Source organism: Python bivittatus, unplaced genomic scaffold (assembly GCF_059951505.1).
Source record: "Python bivittatus isolate LINGU-HERP-01145 unplaced genomic scaffold, Pbiv_v1 ctg000980_np1212, whole genome shotgun sequence".
Taxonomy (NCBI): Eukaryota; Metazoa; Chordata; class Lepidosauria; order Squamata; family Pythonidae; genus Python; species Python bivittatus.
This window is the reverse complement of record NW_028277125.1, coordinates 66,027,250-66,051,806: the sequence shown is the minus strand read 5'-3', so window position 1 is coordinate 66,051,806 and position 24,557 is coordinate 66,027,250. Positions and strand designations below refer to the sequence as shown.

Here is a 24,557-nt window from a genome sequence, read left to right as displayed (position 1 = left end):
CTGTGTGTACTTAAGTGCAGCTTAGTTAAGAAGTTATGGATAAGCAAGCCATGGTTGAGCATGAAGTCTAAACCAAGTTCTGATGTTGCTTTCTATGGAATTCTTAAGTGCATTAGAAGTACATTAGAAACCAAACCTGGCTAAGAAAGGAGTGCCAAATCAACAGCACTAGCAAAAACACATAGCAATATTGATAGCCCTGATTTTTTAGAAAACAGCCTAAGTCTGCATAGTTTTTCATTTTAACTTCACTTAACTAACTTTATTTAAATAATCTGCTGCCCATTTACTTGGTAAAAATATGATGAAAGGGGTAATACTGTTGTCTGTTTTATTGTATGTATTTTATTGGTCAATGACGGAAATAAATATGATGATGATGGTAAAAATACTGTATTGGGGAGAAAAAAAGAAAAAAGTTATAATAAAATCAATAAAATGATCATCTAATTATACAGCTAGCCTATCCCATGGCCTTAAAATATTTAAAAAATAAAAATGAAAGGCTGATACATGCCATTCTTTTTTGCTATATGGAATCTAGGAGCATGACCCAGATGTCCAGCTCTACCTGTCCCAAAGACCTCTCACTGATTGTTTTGTTAAATTATAATAAATAGGGTTACAGCAAGTGGCATCACCTAATGACACTGGTAAAGCTAAGCAGAGTTAGACCACATTGTTATTTCTGGAGTCCTTGGTGCTCTCTGAGCTTGATAGTTTGCTTGCAGATGTTTCATTCCCCAGCTAGGTAACATCATCAGTGCTAGTGCTCCACAGGGAGCAAACCCCAGCACTGATGATCTTACCTAGTTGGGTAATGAAACATCTGCAAGTAAACAACCAAACTCAGAGAGCACTGAGGACTCCACAGTTCAATGCTGAGCTACATATATTCTCTTCTATTGGAACATTGTTATTTGGATAGATGACCACCTGAAAATCACAGATCTATAAGCCTGACTGGGAGGAAAAGAATAGAAAAAATGCAGCTATGTCTTCGCTGTTGTCAAAGACAACTACGTGGCCTGTCCACGTGATCACCAGGAGTACAGGAAGACTTTACTCCTTTAAATGAACAGAGGGAACTTGCTGTATTTACAGGGCCTTACAAAACAAAGAGGTTCTGTCTTGGGACCAGGATGACAGCTTTTTCTCTCTGGATTGATTGTAACATCCAGCCTACATTTACTTCAATTTGGCAGAGGCAAAATCTCAGGAGACATCCATCAACAATCCTATTTTAAATTAAAGCCCTTCTGTTTCAACGCCTCCAAACAGCTTGGGCAGCCACAGTTTTTGAATAGCTATGTGCAGGATGTTTTGACACCTACAGCACACATGGGTCCTTGCTGCACTGTGAAGAGCTGGTGTAAGTATTTACTTACATTTGCACATGCTTCCTCCATAGTTCTGGGGGTGGGTAGCAATAATTTAAAATGAAGTTGAAGAGAAAGTTTACTGTGTAGGTTAATTTACAAGGGACTGATTTATGTAGGACACCATCTTGGTGAAGAAGGCTGATCTAGATAAGCAAGTGGTAAGTTCTAGCTCTAGGATGCTATAGTCCTAATGTAGATATGATATCTTAACTGGCAAAATTGTAGGCCACCCAGAGTCAGGTTTTGTGAGATTGTGGCCATATAAATATGATAAATAAATAAATAAAAGTGATTAACTCAGGATAAAGAAAGGCCAGGATCTGAAAATGTACTTTGTGCTGCAATCACTGCTGTAGCTCCTGTAGGTCATTCCATATCACAGACTTATCTCATTGGGTGAGTTCTCTTTAACTGCCATCTATACAATTTTATTTATTAAATAAACATTTCTTATCTTACCCTCTATTGTTCCATATTTTATTATTATTTTGACGTACCTTATATGTTAGAACCAGAAAAACAAGAGTATTTTCTCAGCTGTGATTTTAAAAAATGTATATTCTGAACTTTCACATTTTAATTTATGTAAACACATTTAAAACTCTATTTTTATGAGAAAAAGTGACTACATTTTTCAAATAATAATAATACAATGAATACTTGTGAATATATATTGGGTGATAACCATTGCCCCTATCAGAGGCTGATGTTTACTATTGCCTCTATCACCCGTTGCTCTCTAGGTCTTTGTTTGGTGGAAACTCTGGTTGGGGGATCCTGGACTTCAACCTCAAGATCTAACCTGAACTGTACTTTTGGCCCGAGTGAGCCCAAAAAGTTCTTAAACAGGATCTATCAAATTATGCTGATTCAACCAATCCATATATTTTCACACAAATACAAATTATTCATTCCAGTGACACTATAGATTAAGGACAGAAAGATAGCTAAAGGCTTGAAGAGATGATTAGATTATCTGAGACGCCTTAATCCCCAAGAACTTTGCCAAAGTCCTAATTTTTGTGCTTTTAGCTATCTACATATTTTCAAGATTTTCTTTTATATCTAATCATTAAAATTAAGAATGCATCTTTTCCATTTTCTACACAAAGACCAAAACTTTCATTATTCCTGATATTATTTTACAAGACAACTATTGATCAGGAAGGTAGCCCGAGAAGTATCTGGAAGAAGACGGGAACTGCAGAGAAGTGGCTGCTAGAGGGGGAAAAAAGCCCCATTCTTGCATTCACCATTTTTTCTGATGCAAGTCCTCCCTTTCTGAAGCCATTTGACCCACAAGAGAGACACACAGATACAGTGCATGAACTAGGCCTAGTATCTCCAGGAAGACTATGAAAACTATGATCGCTATTAAAATCAGTGTTTTGTTTTTACCAGATGATCAGCTATCCCAGTTTTGTAACACAAAGCAACAGCAACAGTACTGATATCCCAAATACAGAGAAAATCAGAAAGGTCTGAGCTGGAGGGAGATAGAAGACTGACCCTTTGGGGTTCTGATATGGAGCAGTATATTTGATGCTTGCAAGAGTGCTTATTCTGTTTTTCTTTAATCATGTTTGTAAATAACCCCAACATCACAAAATTGATATACGATATATATCCCAAATTAATCCTGTGTCCAAAACATCTGTATATTGCATATTTATATATATATATGATGGTCAGGTTAATATTGATATCAGTGGCTTATTAGAACACTCAGAATAGCCTCAAATATGCCACAAGGATAGGATCACTCTCTTACATTATTTCAGCAATTAACCAGAGTTTGAATGTTGACTTAATGACAACTATTGCCCATGACCTATGAACTAGTACTCTCCTGAATATACAGAGCTATAATTTCAAAATGCTCATGCATGTAACCAACTGCTATGCTGGATGGAATATTTAAAAAAATTATGTTCAATATATCTGGAGATTGTTAGACCAAAGGATTCTTACATACTTAAGGAAGTATAATTTAGATAATTAAAAGGCTATAGTTGGTCCAGAATTGCTGGCACAAGTAGTTATGGTTGTACCTGTAACATCTCTACTATGCAAACTACACTGGTTACCAGTGGGCTACCAAGTGCAATTCAAGATGCTTTGTTATCTATAAAGGTATAACTGGAATAGGGGCTGGATATCTGCAGAATCACATGTCTCCCATTGTATCTGCCTTTCCAGTAAGATCCAATAGGGCTGGCATGTTCAGGTCTCATCTATTAAGGTCACTTGCGGGACACTGCAAGCATGCTTTCTCTGTTACTGCATAAGCCCCCTGGAATAACATTATCCTCCAAGTACTAATCCTTATTAAGGATACTTATCCTTCAAGAGAACCTTGAAGACCTGGTTGTTTCCACAGGTGCTAGGCTAGACTGTTAGATGTACCCACCACTGAAGTTGAGTTGTGGAAATTGTGAGGCTTTCTTCTCTCAGTATGGCCATTTTATTGCTGTTTTAATTATTATATTTTTAAAACTTTTATTGGCTGCCCAGAGTCATGTATGGGTAGACAGGTATACAAATTGAAAAAAAGGAAGGAAGGAAGGAAGGAAGGAAGGAAGGAAGGAAGGAAGGAAGGAAGGAAGGAAGGAAGGAAGGAAGGAAGGAAGGAAGGAAGGAAGGAAGGAAGGAAGGAAGGAAGGAAGGAAGGAAGGAAGGAAGGAAACTACTTTCATAGGATTAATGAAGCTCGTTCCATTCTGGGGCATCAGAAGTCTTTTAGATACATAATTCAGCTATGGGGAAACAACTGCAGTGAAATACAGTATAAAGCATTTAGGCCAATGTTGCAGAGAACTCTAATATCAGTATTTCACTATAAGAAACAACTTCACATTTCCTCAGAACAAAATCATATGCTATTACATACCATTGTATTTCCTTTTTTGGGTGAATATGTGTACAATACTCCTTTCCTTTCTCTTATCTTCCTGGCCTGTTTTCTCCATTTCTGAAGGACTTCTTTATCTCTTCAAAAAGATTTTAAAAGCATTTAACATTTCACCAGTAAGCCACATAGTCAATATTGGAACCAACTTTGATGTACTACCCAGAAAGACACCAACTTTGAAAATCATACTGGAATTTTATTCTGGAGCAAGCAAAATTTGTATAGTATTTTTGTAGATGATCAGTCATAATAAATTAAAATGATTCTACTTTTTGGTACTTAATGTAACACATAAATGCAATATGGGCTGTGTGTGTACATGCACACTCACATGCATATGGATTTAAGAGCAGCTTGAGGGTATTCACATAGCAGAAATGGTTAAATCTCCCTTATCCAAGCTTCAGTGCTTTTCAAAGTAGCCACATGCCTCTTGGGAATCACAACAGAAATAGTGAAATTAATTACACATCTGTTTTAAACTCTCAAGACCTAATTTGAAACAAGAAAGCAAAGGTGTCAATAAGTCTAATATTTTCTGTGCATTCTAAATCAGGATGAATTAAGTTAAAATCCTGCAACTATGGGGAAGATGCTAGAGTAAAGTTGTAGGAAAATTGCTCAGAGGCTACGGTGAGGAAGAGTAGGTAGAGAAGTATAACTGTCTACCTCCCCAGCTATCCTTTCTTAAATGAGTATGATCTTAACCTGGAAATCACTTGGTTAGTGAGTTTGTTTAACACGTTACGTTTTAACTGACCCTGTTATGCACACTGTGAAAATGCAGGCTTGGAGTATTAGAAAGAAAAGTAACAGTAGGAAGGAACTGATTGAGTATGGCAGTGAAAAATAGCAGGTGAATAACAATCTCTCTTCTGTTTGCAGTTTTCCTGCACTAAAAATAATTCTCTGCCTTACTGATTTAAAATCATGAATCTGGTCCTATTATGTGAATCTGTGCCCTGAATCGGGCACTCTGCAAGTAGCAAAAAGCAAATCAAAGCTGGATGGATACAATAATAATATATTCATTTATAAAATGAAAAAGGGGTGTGTTTTTCTGTCAAGTGGTAAGAATTTCTACATCCTGGCTCCCATATCTGGGCTGCAAAAATCCAGATGACTGCCAGATGGCAGAAAAGTACTACAGAAGAAAATAACTCTTTGCCACCATCTAGTGGTCTTCTAGATTTCTGCAACCCATCTATAGCAGACTTATCTACACTAATAATAATATATTGTTGAAAATAGTCATAATACTTACTTTCTCCGCTGTTCAATTAAAGCTTGTTTTTCCCTCATTTCTTTTAATGCTGCCAATCTGCACTCCTCAGCCTTCTTACTCTGGATTATGAAATCGTATGATGAAGCAGCAGGAAACAGAGTCTTCTTACCCCTTTGAAATAGACTTGTTAGCTTCAATCAATTACATTTGTCATTAAAAGCTACACAAAATACAGTAGCTGAAAAAAAAGTAATTGTAAAAATGTCTATAATCATTTCTAATATCTCCAGGCTCTATTTATTTTTTTAAAAAACAAAGTCTACTTCAGAATCTGCTCCAGATAGAAGTCAGTTTAACAAAACAGTGACTTTTGAGTTATATAACTCCCACAATCCTTTTTCTGATTGGTTCTGATCTAATTCACACTTGTTCCATGCATTTTTTTCCCCAGAAATTAAAGGTCATAAATAGCTTCTTGACATGACTGTGGTAAATTGAAATAAGCTGTATATGCAAGATAAATATTAAAATAATAAAATTGGTTTGAGCATTATTTGGGGTTTGTTTATTTGTTCTTTTGGTAATTTAGACTTAAACCTTTGATTTTGCTTAGATTTCTATAAACTATATCCAGACAGAGAAAAAAATGACAGAATTAAAAAAGCATGCAGGCTCAATCCAACTGAAGTCAGTCATTACTTTATGTGGGAATAGACTTATTATTATTCTTTGGCTTCAGAGGGACTGAGCCATGACTAACTTTGGGCCAAAACCATCTCTATCTTGATACATTTAGAACTGTTGCATTTTTATTGGAATGAAGAATTAGATTTTTATGAAAATAGCAGAAAATACAGGAAGGCATTATGAAGTAGGTGTTGGTGAGTTCTTCCTGATGTCTTCAAAATTAAAATTGCAATTCTTTAATTCATATTAGGTCTTAAATATATGCTCATTTATTCAAAAATATGTATTCTATTCCTTTATATGCTGATCCCATAACACAAAACATTATGTCCTTTTCCCCACCTCCTGAATTCTTGAAGAAAAATCTGTTGCTATGTTCTATCTGCCTCAAGCCATCAAAACCGTCTAAATCACTATTTTAGCTTAGCTCAGTGGCTTTTTTTAAACAGAAGACTGCATGCTTTGACCAAGGGGGTGTCATTCCCCATTTGCTTCGAGAAAAGAGTGAGGTCATTGAAATCATAAGATCTCATGACCTTTACAAGGTTGCTTTTGGATTTGTTCAAGTTTAAATGGCAAAACAAGCATTCACAAAATTACTCTATTTTAAGGATTTTAAAAAATACTTCATATAAGATATATAAGCTTCTAATGAAATATCCGTTGCAAATTTAAATCCTCATTAGGATCATGTTCCAAAACCAGCATTAGCAGCTGGTAGCTTTCTAGGAGAAAGGCTTTGTAATGGGAACCACTTCAAGGAATTAATTGTCCAAGCATATCTTACGGGCTTCATTTCTTCCTGGCTTTAGATTCCAGTTCACATGTCCTTTGCCACTTTAAAAAGTATCTGATTCATTATCATGTAAATGTTCATAGTTCATGGTTCATTAAAGCTTATTATGAGATAATACATTTGTGAGTCTTTAAGAAGCCACAGACTCCACTGTATTTTATCAGTTTTGCTACAAAACACTGATAGGAATAATAATCTGGAAATATTTGCTGTTATAAATTCTAGATGATAACTGACCATTTCTTTAGTCTTATTTTTGATTTAATTCCTACTTTTAAAAAATATACTGCTAATTGGTTATATTTGTTGTGAATATATATTGCATATTTGTATTGGTTTCCTAAAATGATCAACTGATTGCTAACTAGTTTGGAGTTTAAAAAAAATACACAGAGGCATAGTGCACAGATCCCCAAACACAAGATGGTAGGGGCAATGTTAATTGTACCCCAGCTCTTCCTAAATACTGCCCTGCCCTTGATGTAGCCTGTCACTCAAATTCTCTTTGAAACAGGCCTTGAACATCAAAACTGCTAATTCTCTGTAACAGGTATAGTTGCTGTTTAAGAAATATAAATTTGAAGTCATAAGCTACATTGTTCTTGTGATCCTGGCCTATATTTGAATCCACAGAAAGGAATGAAATCTTAAGAATTTCTATAATGACAATCTGCCATCTTTTAGCATTACTAAGGGAAAGAAGAAAAATTAGGAATTATTTTTGTTCCAGAAATCCTTGTACTAAGTATGCACTATTCAGTTTAACTGGGATGCGCCTTGTAGGTTAAATGAATTTTATGATACGTTATAGTCTAAAACACTAAACCACACAACACATGTATTTTTACTATCTCTGCTTTAAATATACCAAGTGGCATAATTTTCTCACCTACCAGAACAGCAGGCAGCTATTTAGTTCCTCAAGAAATGCTTATCTTTGAATACACTGAAGGGTATTTAGATAAGTCAAACAGGATCAAGTTATGTAGGTTATTCAACAAGATCAAGTTATCTAGATTATTATTATTATTAGTAGTAGTAGTAGTAGTAGTAGTAGTAATAGTAGTAAAATACAGTTCTAGCTTTTGAAGAGTTCTACTAGAATAATCAGAAAGAATAGGGAACATTTTAAGAAGCAATTTCTGAGCCTATTTTTCTGTTAGGGTGTGTAAAAGTTTTAGATTCAATTTCTACATCAAATTTAGTAAACAGAGAAAGAGTAGAAATGAGAACTGACAGGATCCTTGATCTGTGTACTTGCATTAATATTTTGCTCCTCTCTGCAAGTACTCTAGCTTCATTCAACTGTGTGACAATCAGATTGCAATATGATTGTGATGATGACTCTTGTGGATATTATCATGTAGACAGGTTTTGAAATTTGGGCGAGTTTTTGTAATGTTTAGATTCCATTCATTGTTTATAGTCTACTCCAGCATTAGTAAATTTGGGGTGGGGGAACACAGCACAAATTGCCACTCTAATGTATACCACAGTAAATCATCCAGTTCCATACATCTATTTCTTCTGCTCAGGTAAGATGCAAGCAAGCAGAGACGCCACAAGAAGAACGAACAGTCAAATATGATCTATGCAACATTCAGACACAAAAACCTTCCTATTTCTATCCAGAATTTCCCAATTCCTATTACTCATATGGTACCTGATACAGATGCACCATCTATTTTTACAGCCATTTATAAGGATTATAAATTATAATCATTGACAGAAGTGTGTCAAGATACTAAAAATCTCTGAAAAAGCAGCAAGAATTCATCCAAAGGATAATTTATAATGATTGACGCTGAGTCATGCATTTAAACTGCATTCAAGAGAATGTTGATACCTGGAAGATTATTAGACTTTTTTTTAATTAAGGGGTTTTTTTTTGTTACAGTGATTACAACATTATATAATTGTTATGGACATTTTTAATTCTATTATTGGTATTGTAGCTTTAAAAAGAAAAGTTGCTAATTTCCCTTTGGGTTTTCTAGATTTCTACTATTTATTAAATCGTGCATTTTTGGAATTTAACATGCTGCAATAATACATAATTTACATTAGAATGCAAACTGCAAGTTGCCATAAAGTATATAAAAATATTATACACTGGATTATATGTTTTGTTACCTTGATGAAAGTATAGATGATTTACGAGAGATGCTTTCCTTTGTCCTGGTTCTCCTTAATATAGGCATGGATTCATTGGTTACTATTTTGTCTTCAGGGTACTCTTGTCTTTCATCTTGGATAAGTTCATCCCTTAGCTTCTGAAATCGTATCATTTCCTCCTCATTAGGCCATCCATCTGACAAATCCAAACTGGATTTCATAAAGTCTGCCAAGTTTAATTTTTCAACAGGAGGCATTTCTATTGAAATAAAAAAAAAGTTGCTTTATACTCATAAATGGAACCAATTGTGAAAGGAAAATAGGAAAATGTTATTTTTTATTTTTTGTTTCTTCAGATTTAGAAATACACATTTGCACCCGCTCTCCTCTTCATTATTTTAATGCAGTGATCATCAAAAAAGGAAACAGAAGAATCACTAAACCCCCAGCTCAGTAGTATAGAGAATGAAAATAAAATAATATGAAATGAAATGTACTGTTTCTTCACTCAATCTGGTTTACATATCAGTAAGGGTATAATGCAAATGTGCTCACAATCCCCATACTACTCGAGACTCCCCAAAATTGAATTGTCAGATTTTGATGATTTCCCCTGATTTTTTCAGAGGAAAAAATATTTAAGCATTTTTTAAACAAATCAAAATTAAACTAAAACAGAAGCCCAGACCTCAAAGCCACCAGCCCTGCACACTTCTTTTATGTCACTGGATAACATCACCCCTTTGGCTGCTCCCTAAAATACGAATATTAAGAAATTGTCCTCCAAGTGTTGAAATTTTATTTGTCCCTGCTTTAGAGTCTGGTTGTCCACATTGCCGTTTTGCGTTTCCAGTAATTATATAAATGAAACAATGGAATTCTTGAAAAGCCACCTTCTACTTCCTAAAAGATCTATTACCAAGCAGTTTCTCCCACATCTCTCTGCATTCTATGTTTTATTTCTCTTTATATGCAAAATAATCCAGTTTAATAGATTCTTATTTGCTGGTTAATTATCCTGAGTTACAACCAAACAGGTAGGCATGATTTCTAATAAACCCCTCTCCTTAGATTTCGGAATCTGTTAGGAGTCCAGGAGAAGGCCCTACACATTTATTTAATTCTGTCTTAAGATTTATCTCAAATGCTACCCCATTATCAGCAAATATAGTATCTTCTGATACAGTTGGAGGAAGGATTATAGACCTAAAGAATGTTAAATTATATTGAAACATATAGTATATTCTTCTTATATGTTATGCAGCTAATTTGATTTGATACAAAAGACAAATCTTGACTTATTACACCTTTCTGAAATTTCTGTAAGAACTTTAGGGTGTGGCATCTTTTCTATCAATCACTTTCATTATTATAGGGCACTGGCCAGAAATGGGTTTCCACAAATTGTGTCTAGTAGAAATGAATCAAGATGTGTTTTTTGTTGAGGACTTGAGGATTAATGTCTGGATATTTAACTGAAGTTGGAAAACTAAACTGATGCAGAGTACTATTCTATGCAGATTTATTTTGAATCCCCTTTGTGTTTCATGGGCTTATTCACCAAATGTGCTTAGAGATGTACCACAAGTTACTGTCCTGTGTTCTTGGAATGATGATCTTGAATTTACAAATACACAATCAAGTTGACACAGTATTGTAAATTATTGCACATAAGTAAATACAGTGTAGCCACAGCAACCTAGTTTATCAGCTCCACTGAATCTTTATTTTGAGTGGCATTTCTATTTGCCCAGGCCTTGGGCCCCAAATATGTTAAGGGCCCTGTCTCTTGGCTATATGGATAATTATTATAATTTTCTTGGATGCTGTATATATTTATTTTTGTATTGTTTTTAACTGTTCTTATTGTTTTACAATTGTTTGCTGCCCAGAGTCACTTGATTGAGATGGGCAGCTATAGAAATTAAATAAATAAATAAATAAAATATTAGCTTTAGCTTATTTTATAAAATACATTCTAGATTGGAGCCACACACCCAGCAAAACGACTGAATTGAATGTAGTGTGCCTGCTGTAAGCTGTTTGGGGTCTTTTTTTAAACTGCAAGGTGGGTTATTAGTATTCTTTTAGAGAGAGAATAGCTACCCTTAATTCTAAGGAAATACTTATATGGAAAGTAAGACCTATATTTGTAATTGTCAAAGCAGAGTTGGTAATTATGGATTGATTAGCTTCATCTTTTCAGGGATGCATAGCTTCTTCCAAATCTTCATTTAGCCACTTGATTCTCAGATAATTAGATTTGAGTTTTTTGTCAAATAATGTGTATTTAATTTGCACTGAGTTCACAGACTTGGGATCTCCCTGCCTAATGCAGAGGAAACATAAATATTATTTTTGTTAACACTGTACTAATTAATAAACCATATAACCCATATGAAGAAACACTAGACAACAATTCTGATTCTACAAGATGCATACAAGGCAGAGAGCAGATTCCCCATCTAGCTTGAGAACAGTACAAAAACAGATGTTTTTGCTGTCAGGCTTTATACATGTGCATACACCCAAACTATGAAAAAAACAGGAATCTGAAACCTGGCCCAAAGGCCATCTGGACTATGAACAAGGCCTGTTGGAGGATATCTCATAAGAGATTATGGCCATGATTGGCAATTTCTGGCACAAGGGTATTAGAAAGGATTTAGAAAGGAAAAGAAAAAAGAAAAAAAAAAGAGGCTATCAGAGATCCTAAAGGATATGACGCTAACTGCCCTTTTCAGTGCCTTTCCAGAACATAGTCTATTAAGGCAGTGATTCCAGGTAAGATTTACTGGTTAGCTATGCTCTGCAATTTCTGGTACAAAGATCTGCAGCAGATTTGTTGTTAGAAAAGTAGGATAATTGTTTTACTTACTCCTTAAAATGCATATGTAATCATGGCACTCTGTGTGTGTGCATGTGCGTGTATCTTCAAGTCGGTTTTTACTCTTGGTGACTGCCTGGACAAGTCTCTGCAGTTTTCTTGGCAAGGTTTTTCAGATGTGGGTTGCCATTGCCTGCTTCCTAGGGCTGAGAGAGACTGACTGGCCCAAGGTCACCCAGCTGGCTTCATGCCTAAGACAGGACTAGAACTCATGGTCTCCCAGTTTCTAGCCTGATGCCTTAACCACTACACCAAACTGGTTCTCTCACCAATCATGGCATTGCCTTATCCTTAATTTTACATGTTTAGTTATGCTCTGTTATGACCATGTCCAGTGGAAATTGCTGGAAACATAAGAAATTACTGTGAACAATTAATAGAATGTAAAACAAATGCCTGAGAAAATATGCATCAGATAAAAGGACAACATACTCAGCTGACATAGTAAAAGCTTAAACCCTGAAGATATCACCAGACAAATTTGGCTTGAACATAACATTTTCCTGCTTATGAAATGTCATCAAGGTTGGAAATATTTATGCATGGTACATGGAACCCTTGAAAGTTTTGGTTCTAATTGGCCTCCTGGGTAGAAAAGTAGTTAATTTTTATTCATTTATGAGTATTTGTTCATATACTAGAACACAGGTTAAAATAAGAATTTGACCTTACACAACCTCTATTCTTCATAAAGTTTTGTGACTTTGGTCTTTAATAGCTTCCTTCACTGAATTAACTGCTCAAAAGATATTTCCAAATCTTCTTGCAGGGTAAAATATTTAGTCATGAATTTTATGCAACACTAAGACATTGTTTTTTCCTGGCAATCTTCCCATATTTTCCCACTATCAATGCAGTTTTTTTTTTAATACAAAAAATGAAGAAGGAAAAGATGGAAAAATCTGATTGGTAGTGTTGGAAATGTTGCTTCTGAAATTAATCCATGTAATTTATGCAAAAGATTGGCAATCAGCATTCCCATTTTCTCAGTTGCTTTGAAGTTAGGAAAAGTAACACTGGAAGAGAGATCCAGTATCTTCTCCTGCGCAGCTTTCCTGATCTAAATTCAAAGCTAAGGATGGGAAAACAATATACATAACAAACAAATCATATATGTATCAAAGAAAACAATTAGTCACAGAACTCTACCATGTATTTGAAAGTACAATTTATTTTTATACAAATAGCTGTTATGATTTCTGAACATATAGCCATCAGATACAAAATTTTCAGAAATGTAACAGTTTTGAAAACAAATGTTACATGTGCATAAATAAATTACTATTACAATATATAAATAACATCTATCCATTTCTTTACATTCTGATAGTTGACACAGTAAGTTAAGATAGCAATAAATGTTACAAACTTCTATAACATACATTAGGCAAAAAGGCTGAAGATGAGACATTTTCAAGCTAAAGAATAACTTTTCCTTACTTTCATTGGCCTTTTCAAAGCGTCACAGTTTTCAAAAGTGATATTTGGTGGCAAAAAAGCATGTATAATACCATATTACTATTTTTTCTCTACAATTCTAAAACCACGGCACAAATCTTTAGAGTTATGTGTTTTAAATACATTCTTAAACAAAATCCAACAGTAACAAAAAGGAATTCAAGAAAGAATATGCAGAATGTTAGTTTGACCATTCATTTCAATCCATTCTAATGTCAAACACATTTGTGTAAGTGCTGTAAGCTTAAGAAACCTATATTGTTAGATTGGTAAACAGATTAGTCAGAGTTATTAGCATTACATTGCCATAGTGCTAGTACTAAACCATATTTGATACTGCAATCTGGTATAAACTGCTTTAAAAGTGTGCTGTATGAAACACTACAGTAAATCTTAAATTAAGCCAACATGGTCATTATGCCTTCTGCCAAACCTTTTTCTGTTTCTGTAACAGGCAACATAACCAGCAAAAGAGGGCATCAAATTTCACAATGATCATTTTTTTTAAAAAGATCAATCTTTAAATATATATTTGTTATTTGCTTCAGGCTTGGAAAAAGAATCACAAATGTTAACTATGTACACCTCAATAAGCTGAGCACTATTTAAACTTAATTAAAAATAAGATATTTCTTAAGTGCTACCTTTACTGGACACACTACTGATTCTTCGAGCGCTCCTGGGTTTAAACCGAATTAAATCTATAAATCACAAAATTAAAAAATAATTATGTCATTTGTGAAAATCAGATCTTTTTAGGGATCTAAAAATATGTGAAACTACAAGGGTTAAATTATTACTAGTTCTGATCCAGTGCCAGGGATTCAGTGCTGTTTCCATTGGGAAGGAATGTGAATATTTTAGCTTGAGGATTTTCGTTTTTTTTTAATATAATAGAGGAAGACTGTTATTCCAACAAAATGCACAGCATCCAGGCTAGTAGGAAAAAAAATAACATAAAAGAAGGAACTAATTAAGGAGCATCTGAAATAAAGTTAGTTGAAAGCAGAGGACACCATCAAACTAGATATACAGTGGTACCTCGGGTCACGAACTTAATTCGTTCTGCGACTCTGGTCGCGACCTGAATTGGTCGCGACCCGAATCAAATTTTCCCATAAGGTTCAATGTAAATATGGTTAATCTGTTCTGAACCATATGTATTTTTTTTTTAAACCACAAAAATATGAAACAAAGTACAGTACAGTACAGTATGAAGAGAGAGAGAACACTAACCTTGCTCGAGGTGACTTCTGGCGTGGAGGACAGGAAGGCGGGTGGGGAGGCAGTTATTGTTTGGAGGGAGAGTCCCCCTCCCTACAGGAAGCCACGACCACGTGTCATAGCAGGGAAAATGGCCGCGGATCCTGTTCGTCACCCAATGAGGAGTTTGCGAACGGAAGCAAAATTTTGCGAATGGTGCTGTTTGTGAACCAAATTGTTCATGAACAGAAGCAATCGTGACCCGAGGTACCACTGTATTACAACATACAAAATATTTTCTGTGCTACACATACTATTTCTCTAGAAACTTAATATTATAGTTTGAATATAGAAAGACTCTGATTTCTCCAAGAAATGATTTGGTTAGTTTGAGCTAGGGCAAGATATTTGGGGACAATATCCAGCAAATGGCTATTTAACTGGCACAAAACAATCTAATCTATAATGTTCTTGTTGGATCTGCTAACTGAATCCAAACATTTATTTATATGTGATGGACAATATTTTCTTACACTGAACTGATTTAGGCATCACAGCCAGGTAATTACTGCCATTTTTGTTATTGTTGTTATAATTGTTATTTAGTTATCAAGGCTGTCAACTGATAGTTCCTCTATTCTTCTTCATATTCCAACTTCATTACTCATTTCTAGTCCCAAATGGGCTAAACTTTCATCAGCCTAATTTCAAATTCTGGTTTTGAGGTAACATGGTTTACCATAATTTCCTCTACTTAGATGCAATGGCAAATTTTATTATTCCAAGTTTAGGAGGGAATTGGAGCTTGAAGGAGACATGAAAAAAATGAGCTTGAGATACAGCCATGCAGTCTAAATCATAGTTTTGAGTACAATATTTGAACCAAACCACTATATGATCTAGATTCGGAAATATTTACAAAGGATTAGTATCAAAATACTGTTGACCTCCAACTCTAGTGCTCTACTAAACTCACTAAAGAAGCTCATCTGTTTCCACAAAGCGTTGAAAACTTTCCTACGATCAGGCGGTCTGTCACATTTTTTCTTGTATTCTCTAACAATGGCCTTTGCTTCTTGTTCTAGCGGAGAAGGCAAGTCTGTGAAATACAGAATTTCAAGGTATGTGCACATGTTACAACTACACTGACATGTGATGATCTGCTACAATTTTTTTTACGAACATCCTCCTTTGATGATCAATAAAATACCAGAGTAGCATGTAGAAGGTTGTGCAAAATACTTTTTTTTTTTTAAAGATAGTATGTTTATTATGCAGTTTTTTATTTAGAACACATCTAGAATTTTTAAAGGATGGAATTACTGATGCTCTAAGATAAGATTGCTATAGCATAAATAGGGACAAAATTATTTCTTTTCCAGCTCTTTCCATGCAAAATCTTCAAAAGATATGGAGACATTAAATTATTTGGGAAGATCTGTATGAGTTTCATGAATAGCAAAAGTATATTCTCTCTCTCTCTCTCTCCCCCCGCATCTCTGTCTCTCTCCAAACTGTAAATACCACTCAGAAGCATGTGACGAGTATAGAAAATAACCAATTGTCATGGTTTTCAATGCAAAAAATCTGGATATAGCTGTTCCATATTAAAAAATGGTGGATATGGCACAGTATTACTGGATACACATTCTGGTATTTTTTGTCCTTTACGGTTGTGCTGGAATAAGCGCTTTGTATATTGTTCTCTGTGATTAAGCTCTACATGGAGGGGATGACAGAATGAGCTTGCTAGCTCCACTCCATGACATTCTTGCTGTCTTTTACATGTGGAGGGAAACTGTGTATAGATCAGTGGTGGTGAACCTATGACATGTGTGTCAAAGGTGATATGCCACGACATTTTGGGTGACACGCCAGCATTCACCAACACCTGCCAACAACTATTCTCCCTGTATGAGTTACCAAAGAAACTGAGTTTGTTTTACCTGTATTTCATTTTTATAATTATTTGACATTTCTTTATATAATACCTAGCACCACACATGAGTGGACTGTATTTTTTAAAATAAATATGTAAAGAATTGTTTCTCTTTTGTTCCGGGGGTGGCGTGTGTGACTTGCCAGCAGAGTTAAGTTAGGCATTTTCCAAATTTTTGACATGCCAAGACCAAAAGGTTTGCCATCACTGGTATAGATGAAAAATTACTTTGTTTATGAAGACTCACCCTAGGTTTCCAAAGCCCTGGATAATTAGCGTTCTAAAATTTTGGGGATAGTCACCAAGTATCAAAGAAGCTATCAGTTGCAGAGAGTCATTCTCCAAGTACTCTATACAGGAATATAATTAGGGAGAAGATGCCTGCTGCCATCCTTTGATTGGCAGTTCCACCCAAATCCCCCAATCCTCAGATAGTCCTCTAGATGCAATGATACACACCATACTAGGCATCAGAATGTAGATGCCCTACAAACATTGCATTTAGAAGGATTTACTATACCTATTTATCCAAACTCATGCAAGTACATATAAATCAAGATGACATTTTAGGAGTTTCATTTTTAATGCTTTTAGTATAGTCTATCAGAAATATCACGAATATTTTGAGTATTGATACTGACAGTTTAGAATGACATCAGTTCTCTGTAGATACTGACATCAGTTCTGTGAAATTACTGGAGAGTAAAGCACTTTATAAAAATTTTAATGCATTTAGAACAACTTGTTGATCCCTAGAAATCACATAATAGATCACAATTATTCTTCATCTACTGTTGCTTCAGAAAGTTATAGATTGGGGAGACTGGGGGGTATTTTTCTCTCTGGATGCATCTACTGTTTTGATTTCAGCTATTTCCAGAAATCAAATCATTATACTATTTTCATGATAGATTCATCTGACTACTTTTTTCCCTGTAATAAAAGAGGAATCCTTCAGTCATTCATTGAGAGTTCAACCAAAAGTTCAGGTTGTTTATTTGACCCTCAATTTTTTTTTAAAACATTCCCCACTTTGGACTGAGGATGACTTTATAATTCTATTTCCTAGATGTCAAAATACAATGCTTTCTTTCAGTTGATCAGCTACAGTTGCATTAATAAAACACCTACTAATAAAGAGTAAATCAAAGGTATGGACATAAAGTTACTGGTGGTGCATGCTGGATCATTGAGAAGGCCAATGATCAGCTACAGTTGCATTAAGACAACTACTAATAAAGAATAAATCAAAGGTACGGGCATAAAGGTATTGGTGGTGCGTGCTGGATAACTGAGAAAGCCAAAGAATCTCAAAAAGAAGTAATATGTGTTTCATTGATTAAAGAAAGGCCTTTAATTGTGTCAATCATGCCAAGCTGTGGAATGTGCTTAGTAAAATGGGAACCCCAGAACATCTCACTGTCCTCATATGAAATCTATACACAGGTCAGGAAGCCACAGTATGGAGAGGACATGGCAAAAGAGACTGGCTCCCATTTGGCAAAGGAATGAGAAAAGGCTGTATACTCTCCCCTTATTTATTCAACCTATACTGAATAAGGTTGAATATATATTGAGGGAAGCCGTATTGGAAAAAGATGGGTGTGGTTTTAAAACTGGAGGAAGAAATATCAATAACTTGAGCTATGCTAATGACACTATTCCAATAGCTGAAAATGCAAATGATCTGCAAGCTCTAGTAATAAAGTCAAGAAGCACAGAAAAAATGAGATTAAGATTAAACATAAAGAAACCAAACTAATGACAATAGGCACAGCAACCAGCTTTAGAATTGACCATAAAGACACTGAAGTGGTATACAGCTTCTGCCTTTAGGATCAACTAGCAACAATAAAGGAACCAGCAATCAAGACATACACAACAGACCAGCACTTGGTAGAGTAGCAGTGAGGGTCCTGGAAAAGATATTCAGATTCCAGTATGTGTCTATACCTACAAAGATCAGAATCGTGCAGGCAGTAGTTTTCCCTGTGACATGCTATGAGAAGAAGCAGAAAGTTGGACTCTGAAGAAGCAGAAAGACTAATAGACTGATGGAAAGACTAATGAGGCTTTTGAACTTTAGTGTTGGAGAAGACTCCTGAGAATACCATGGATAGCCAAGAAAACAAGAGAATGGATCACGGAACAAATCCATCCAAAGTACTCATTCAAGGCACAAATGATCACAAATAATAACAATAACAACAACAGCAACAACAAATGATCAGGCCCAATAATGGGCACATTATGCAAAGACATAGCTCTCTTGAGAAGTCTATAATTCTGGGAAAGGTGTAAGAAGAATGAAGAGGACAAACAGTAGCAAGCTGGATGGATTCAATTACAGTGGCAATGGGTGCACCACTGAAAGACCAAAAGTACCAGGTTGGGGACAGTCTGTCTTGGAGAAAAGCAATCTATGTGGTCACTAAGAGTTCATACCAACCTGATGGCATATAATCAATCAATCAATCAATCAATCAATCAATCAATCAATCAAGGATATAAAGAAATAAGGATTGACTTAAATGGCTGTGGTTAATCATTTAATTCATTAACATTCAAAAAGCGGTTGTTGAAGCTACTATAGAGTCTTAGTAGCTAAATACTGTATATCATATACGCAGAGCCTTTATTAGGAGCTCAAGCAAAATAGGTAAAATACCAACCATAACACAGAAGATGCTAGATTTACTATCTGGCATCCTTGAACCCTGGGCTGGCACAGAAAAGGCCTATATACTGTAGAGCCTAATGATTCTCAAAGACAATTAGAAAGTCTTATATAAGGACAAAAGTGGGGCACAGGGTTTTTATCCTCTTTTAGGGCATACAACTCAATGAAGTGTAATGAAGAGAAATAACCAAAGAGAAACCATACAAAATCTTAAGCCTATTTCCTCTCTCCCAAACAGAAACCAAACAAAACTGCAGGCCTATTTCCTCTCCCCCTCCCTCTTTCCATCCCCATCATATCAAATGTATTATTAAACTGACTTCTGTTTAGATTCGTCAACGAAAATATTTTGTGCCTTAAATGGAAATAATATTTATTTATTTATTTAAATTATTTATACGGCCACCCATCTCATAACAGAAACTCTGGATGTTGAATACAAACAGTAACTACAACGTATCACTCATAACACTCAAGGTTAAAACAATAAACCTAAATCACAAAAACCAGTTTAACAGCAGAGTTCAGCTAACCTCCTGGCCCAAATACATGGGGAAACAGCCAGATCTTAAAGTCTTGTGAAAGACTAACCAGTTTGGGCCTATCTGGTTCTCCCACAGAGAAGGCATGCACAGAGAAGGAATGACTCCTGGGTCCAACAAGATGATGCTGTTTAATGGAGGGGACCTGGAGCATGCCTTCACTGCAAGATCTGGTGGACTGAGCAGAAACAATGGGAGAAAGTCCCACAAATATTTTCAGGTCACTTGGTATCTTAATTGTATAAAACTCATATCAATTTTAATCACTTTATTAGGTTAATACAGTTATTTCAAAAACATGTATTAAAACATTACTATACCTGGAGTAACAGGCTCTGCACAGTCAATATTTTTATTACTGTTCTTTCGGAGGAAGCATAAAATAACTGACAGACCCTTCTGTACCACTTCAAGAGGGGGAAATTCCAGAGGACAGTGCCTGAGATTTAATGCTGTAAGTGAAACTAAGTTACCTACCAAAAGAAGAAAAAAAAAAGATGCAATGTTAAAATGTTTTAGAAGAAAAGCTCTCCTCATATCACGGTGAGAAATGACTTACTTGTAAAGTTACTTAGAAACGGTAAGACTATTGACTAGCAAGAAGAGTACACTTAGAACACCACATTTTAATAAGTTTCTGGAAGAGTATGAGGAAAGACCACTCTTGCCCCAAGGGCCAGCTGTTCTGTAAGAGGCAAAGCTTCACAGAAAATGGCAGCTTTTGTGCTGTCTCCTGCTAGATATCCCAGAATATGAGGACCTTCAGCAAGCATTCCTCACTTATTTACTCCATTTCTTTACTACCTGCTTGTGTGTACTGAGCACACAGATTTTACCTGGAATAGGCATTCTTGAAGAAATTAAGGTCCTAAGCCATATATGTGTACATGTTATGGTTAACAACCAGCACTTTTATTTAATTGCAATAGGAAAGAAATAGGTAACCAGTACAGCTTCCATAATAGTGGCGTAAGACGGCAGTACTGGAACATTATCACATAGGCGACCACATTCTGCAACAGGTGGTATCTCCAGGTGGTCTTCAAGAGCAGTCCCATGTACAGTGAATTACACTAATACAGTTGAGAAATGACAAGAACATGAGTGACTGTACTCAGCACCTCCTGTTCCAGGAATGGCTACAACTAGTGCAGCAGCCCAACCTGGGCAAAGGACTTCTACCTGCTCTTGTAGTGGGAGCAATGAATCCAGAAAGACTGCCAGATTGTGAGCCTGCATTTTCAAGGACAATGCAACCTCATTAAAGGTGATGCTACCCAGAATTGGCATTCTTCTGAATTAACAGTTACTGTGTACTGCTGTGCTCGAGTTAGAGCCTGGTTCTCCCGATCTAGTCCCTGACAATCTGTAAAACTGGGTCAGGACTTCCAGCAAATCTCTCATTTGACTCAGGGTGGATAGAGAACTGATATCATTAGCATATGAATATCATCTTGAATCTACAGACAACTTCTCCCAGAGGCTTCCTGTAGGTATTAAACAAAATGGGGGAGAGGACTGAGTTCTGGTGTACCCCTTATTAGAGTGTCTGAGGCCTCAACTTCTCCTCCACATAACCACCAACAAGAAACATCTGTTTTGGAAAGAGTAGAACTACTGCGATACAGTCCCTTTTCCCTATCCTTGGAGGTGATCCAACAAGATACTGTATATTGAAGGCCACTGAGAGAGCCAACAGGACAAGGATAATCATACCCCCTATATTCAAATCCTGTGAATGACCAATGCATTTTGATCACATTCCTGGGTCTAAATGGTCCAGGTAATTTGATTCTTCCAGAATTTTTATTAATTGGAACCCCATCACCTTCTCCACAGTCTTCCTAAACTTAGATGGTTGGAGATAGAGCAATAGCTATCAAGGATTGCTGGGTCCGAGGCAGGTCTCTTTCAAGGCAGCTGGCATCTTCTCCTGCACTGAGGCATTGACTACTACCTTTGTTCTTCCCTGGCAGCCTGGGGTCAGAACTCAAGCTCATGTTTGGCAAAACTAGCATAACAGACTGTCTACTTCCTATGTAGGCACAAAAGCCTCCCAGGCTATCTTGCAAGAAATCACTCCTTCCGATTCATCGGATTCTAATCGTCCTAACCATCTGGCTTTCAACTCAGAGTAAATATGACTGATATGAACCAGAAAATGCCAGGCAAAAAAATCACAGCAGCCACTTAACAGATCTTTGGCCCAGTCTTTCCTAATAGATTCCAGGCTATTTTAAACAGTGCTGTTGGATAGCATTCTGCAGATGCAATAAGGGCAGGGAAACAATTCCACTTCACTATTCTTTCTGCTGCAATGTAAACTCAAACCTGGTATCTGGTTATTGTTATCATCATCATCATCTGCATCCCAAATCTACATCACAAACAACTGTAAATAGAATAATACAGAAACCATAAAGAGAAAGGGCCTATTTGAGTGGCCTGCCCCAGGCGATGGGCCTAGTGGGATTCCAGAGGGAGCTTGGAACCCTGAGGATCTGATGGGCCACAGCCTTAGTCAGAGTCTGGAGTGAGTGGATGGCTGGAGCCTTGGACTGTACTTCTCCTATGTAGCCTCTCCCTGTGCATCAATTCCAGGCTGCACCTTGGTTAACTAGGAAATTAAGTGCAAGAAGAGATGCATGGAGTGCTGTTGAAGACCGAAGCAAGTCTGACTGAAAAAGGATAAGTAAGAGTCCATATTTGGAATTATCCCATGGTGATAAGGACTGCAAGGTGTCAGTATTTCTCTACCCTTATTGAGTCTGATATTTATTATTTAAATTTATATAGCTGCCCATCTCAAATATACGACTCTGGGCAGCTAGTTCCAATTAGTATGTCCAGCTGAGGTGCCTGGGGCTCAGTCATTTATTTATATATATATATATATATATATAAAGTTTTTAATATATATATGAGGGGGGAGGAGGGAGACAGAGAGAGGCATCGGGATAGGACATCAACAGCATCACTTGTTCACCAGGGGCAGAGAGGTAAAATTGGATATCATTGGTGTATTGATGATAGCTCACCCCATGGTGATGGATGACATCTCCCAGTGGCTTTATGTAGATGATGAATAGGAACAGAGAGAGCACCGCACCCTGTGGACCCCCACATAGTAGGGGCTGAGGGTGAGACCCCTCCCCCCATCACCACCGACTGATATTGACCCTGGAGAAAGGAGGAGAACCAGCACAATACAGTGCTGCCCATCCCCAATCCCCAGAGCTGGTTCAGAAGGATACCATGGTCAATAGTATCAAAGGCTGCTGTGAGGTGAAGCAGAGCAAGGATGGATGCACAATCTCCATCCTGCTCTTGGCAGAGATCATCTAACAGCACAGCCAATGCCATTTCTGTCCCATCCTCAGGCCTGAATGAAAGGGATCCAGATAATCTGCTTCATCCAGAGCCCTCTGAAGCTGCTGTGAGACCATCTTTTCCACCACCTTCTCCAAAAAGGGGGTTAGATACTGGACAAAAATTGCCCAGTATGGTGGGATCCAGCAATGGTTTCTGGAGGAGGGGGTGAACCAATGCTCCTTAACGAGTGGAGGAACAACCCCCTTACTCAAGGAAGAATTAACCACCACTAGAATTCACCCACACAACATCTCCCAGGCAGCTGTATCCAGCCAGGAGGGGCATGGATCTAAAGAGTAGGTGGCTAAGCTCACAGTCATGACCCTAACCATTTCCTCAGGCCCAATAAGTTCAAATCATTCCCAGATAACAGGGCCAGACTTTGCCCCGGGCATCTCCCTGGGACCTGCAGCAATGCTGACATCCAACTGAGAATTCTTTTTTGATACACACACATACACACATATACTGTATGACTTTTACTAAGAGTTTTGATAATAGTAAAATCTAATATAAACTAAATTAAAAGAGAGAAAAAAAGAGAAAATAATAAAGAGAAAAGAAATGTATAAAGAGGTGACTTCCAACCTTCATCACAAGAATAAACAAATTTAGTAACTCTTCACCCCCTCTGAGGTTACAAACATTTATCTCTTCATCCCATATCCCATCTCTTATCTATAAACAAATCCATAAAACATAATATTTTCAGTCCTGGCACCAACAAAGTCCATAAAGGGTAGCCAGAAGTAACAACCTATCTTGTTTTAACCTTGATCAAATAAACCAATTTTATATTCCTTCCTTTTACTTCTAACAGTCTTAATCTTTAGTTCATTCAAATATTGTTGTAGGATTTTATTTCATTTCTTCTTTGTTCCATCGCACAGAGTTCTTCAAGGCTTTAACAAGCCTGTTTGGTAAATTCAATAGGAAAAAATTATCCAGGTCATTTGTATTTCCCTTTTAAATTTTAAAACCTCAGCCAGTTTCTTTTGTAGATTCAGTGAAACATCATTTTCTCAGTCATTCTCTTGGCCTGTCAGTTGTAAATCCACTTTCAATACCATCTCTATCTTGTCAGGTAAAATTTGTTCTACATCTGTCATTTCTTTTAGACATACTCTATCCATAGAAGCAGACATCATTATTGACATTGTGGCTACTATTTTCTGATTCCATTCTTCTAAAGTCTCCTTTGGTACTTCAATTAAGAACAAATTCAAGCAACTTTGTCTGACAGAAGCTGAGCAAATTCTTCCACACAGGCTTCTAGAAGGATCTCCTAGTCTCCTCTACCCAAGAGGGCACATGTCACCCAAAACAAGGTTGCAGGATGGCTATCTGTGGACGCAATAAG

The 24,557-nt window shown here is 36.4% G+C and overlaps 1 protein-coding gene across 2 annotated transcripts in view; it reads right to left on the bottom strand.

Annotated features, from left to right (window-relative positions):
- The window catches only part of LRRC27 (leucine rich repeat containing 27), a 75,165-nt gene that overhangs the window by 30,176 nt on the left and 20,432 nt on the right, over positions 1 to 24,557 (bottom strand). For both annotated transcript variants that reach the window (XM_088131942.1, XM_088131943.1), the window contains exons 5-8: positions 20,146 to 20,298; positions 9,135 to 9,375; positions 5,558 to 5,689; positions 4,273 to 4,372 (exon numbers count right to left, since the gene is read on the bottom strand). In XM_088131942.1, the coding sequence (XP_087988068.1) occupies positions 4,273 to 4,372; positions 5,558 to 5,689; positions 9,135 to 9,375; positions 20,146 to 20,298 (626 nt within the window). The remainder of the gene's footprint in view (positions 1 to 4,272; positions 4,373 to 5,557; positions 5,690 to 9,134; positions 9,376 to 20,145; positions 20,299 to 24,557) is intronic.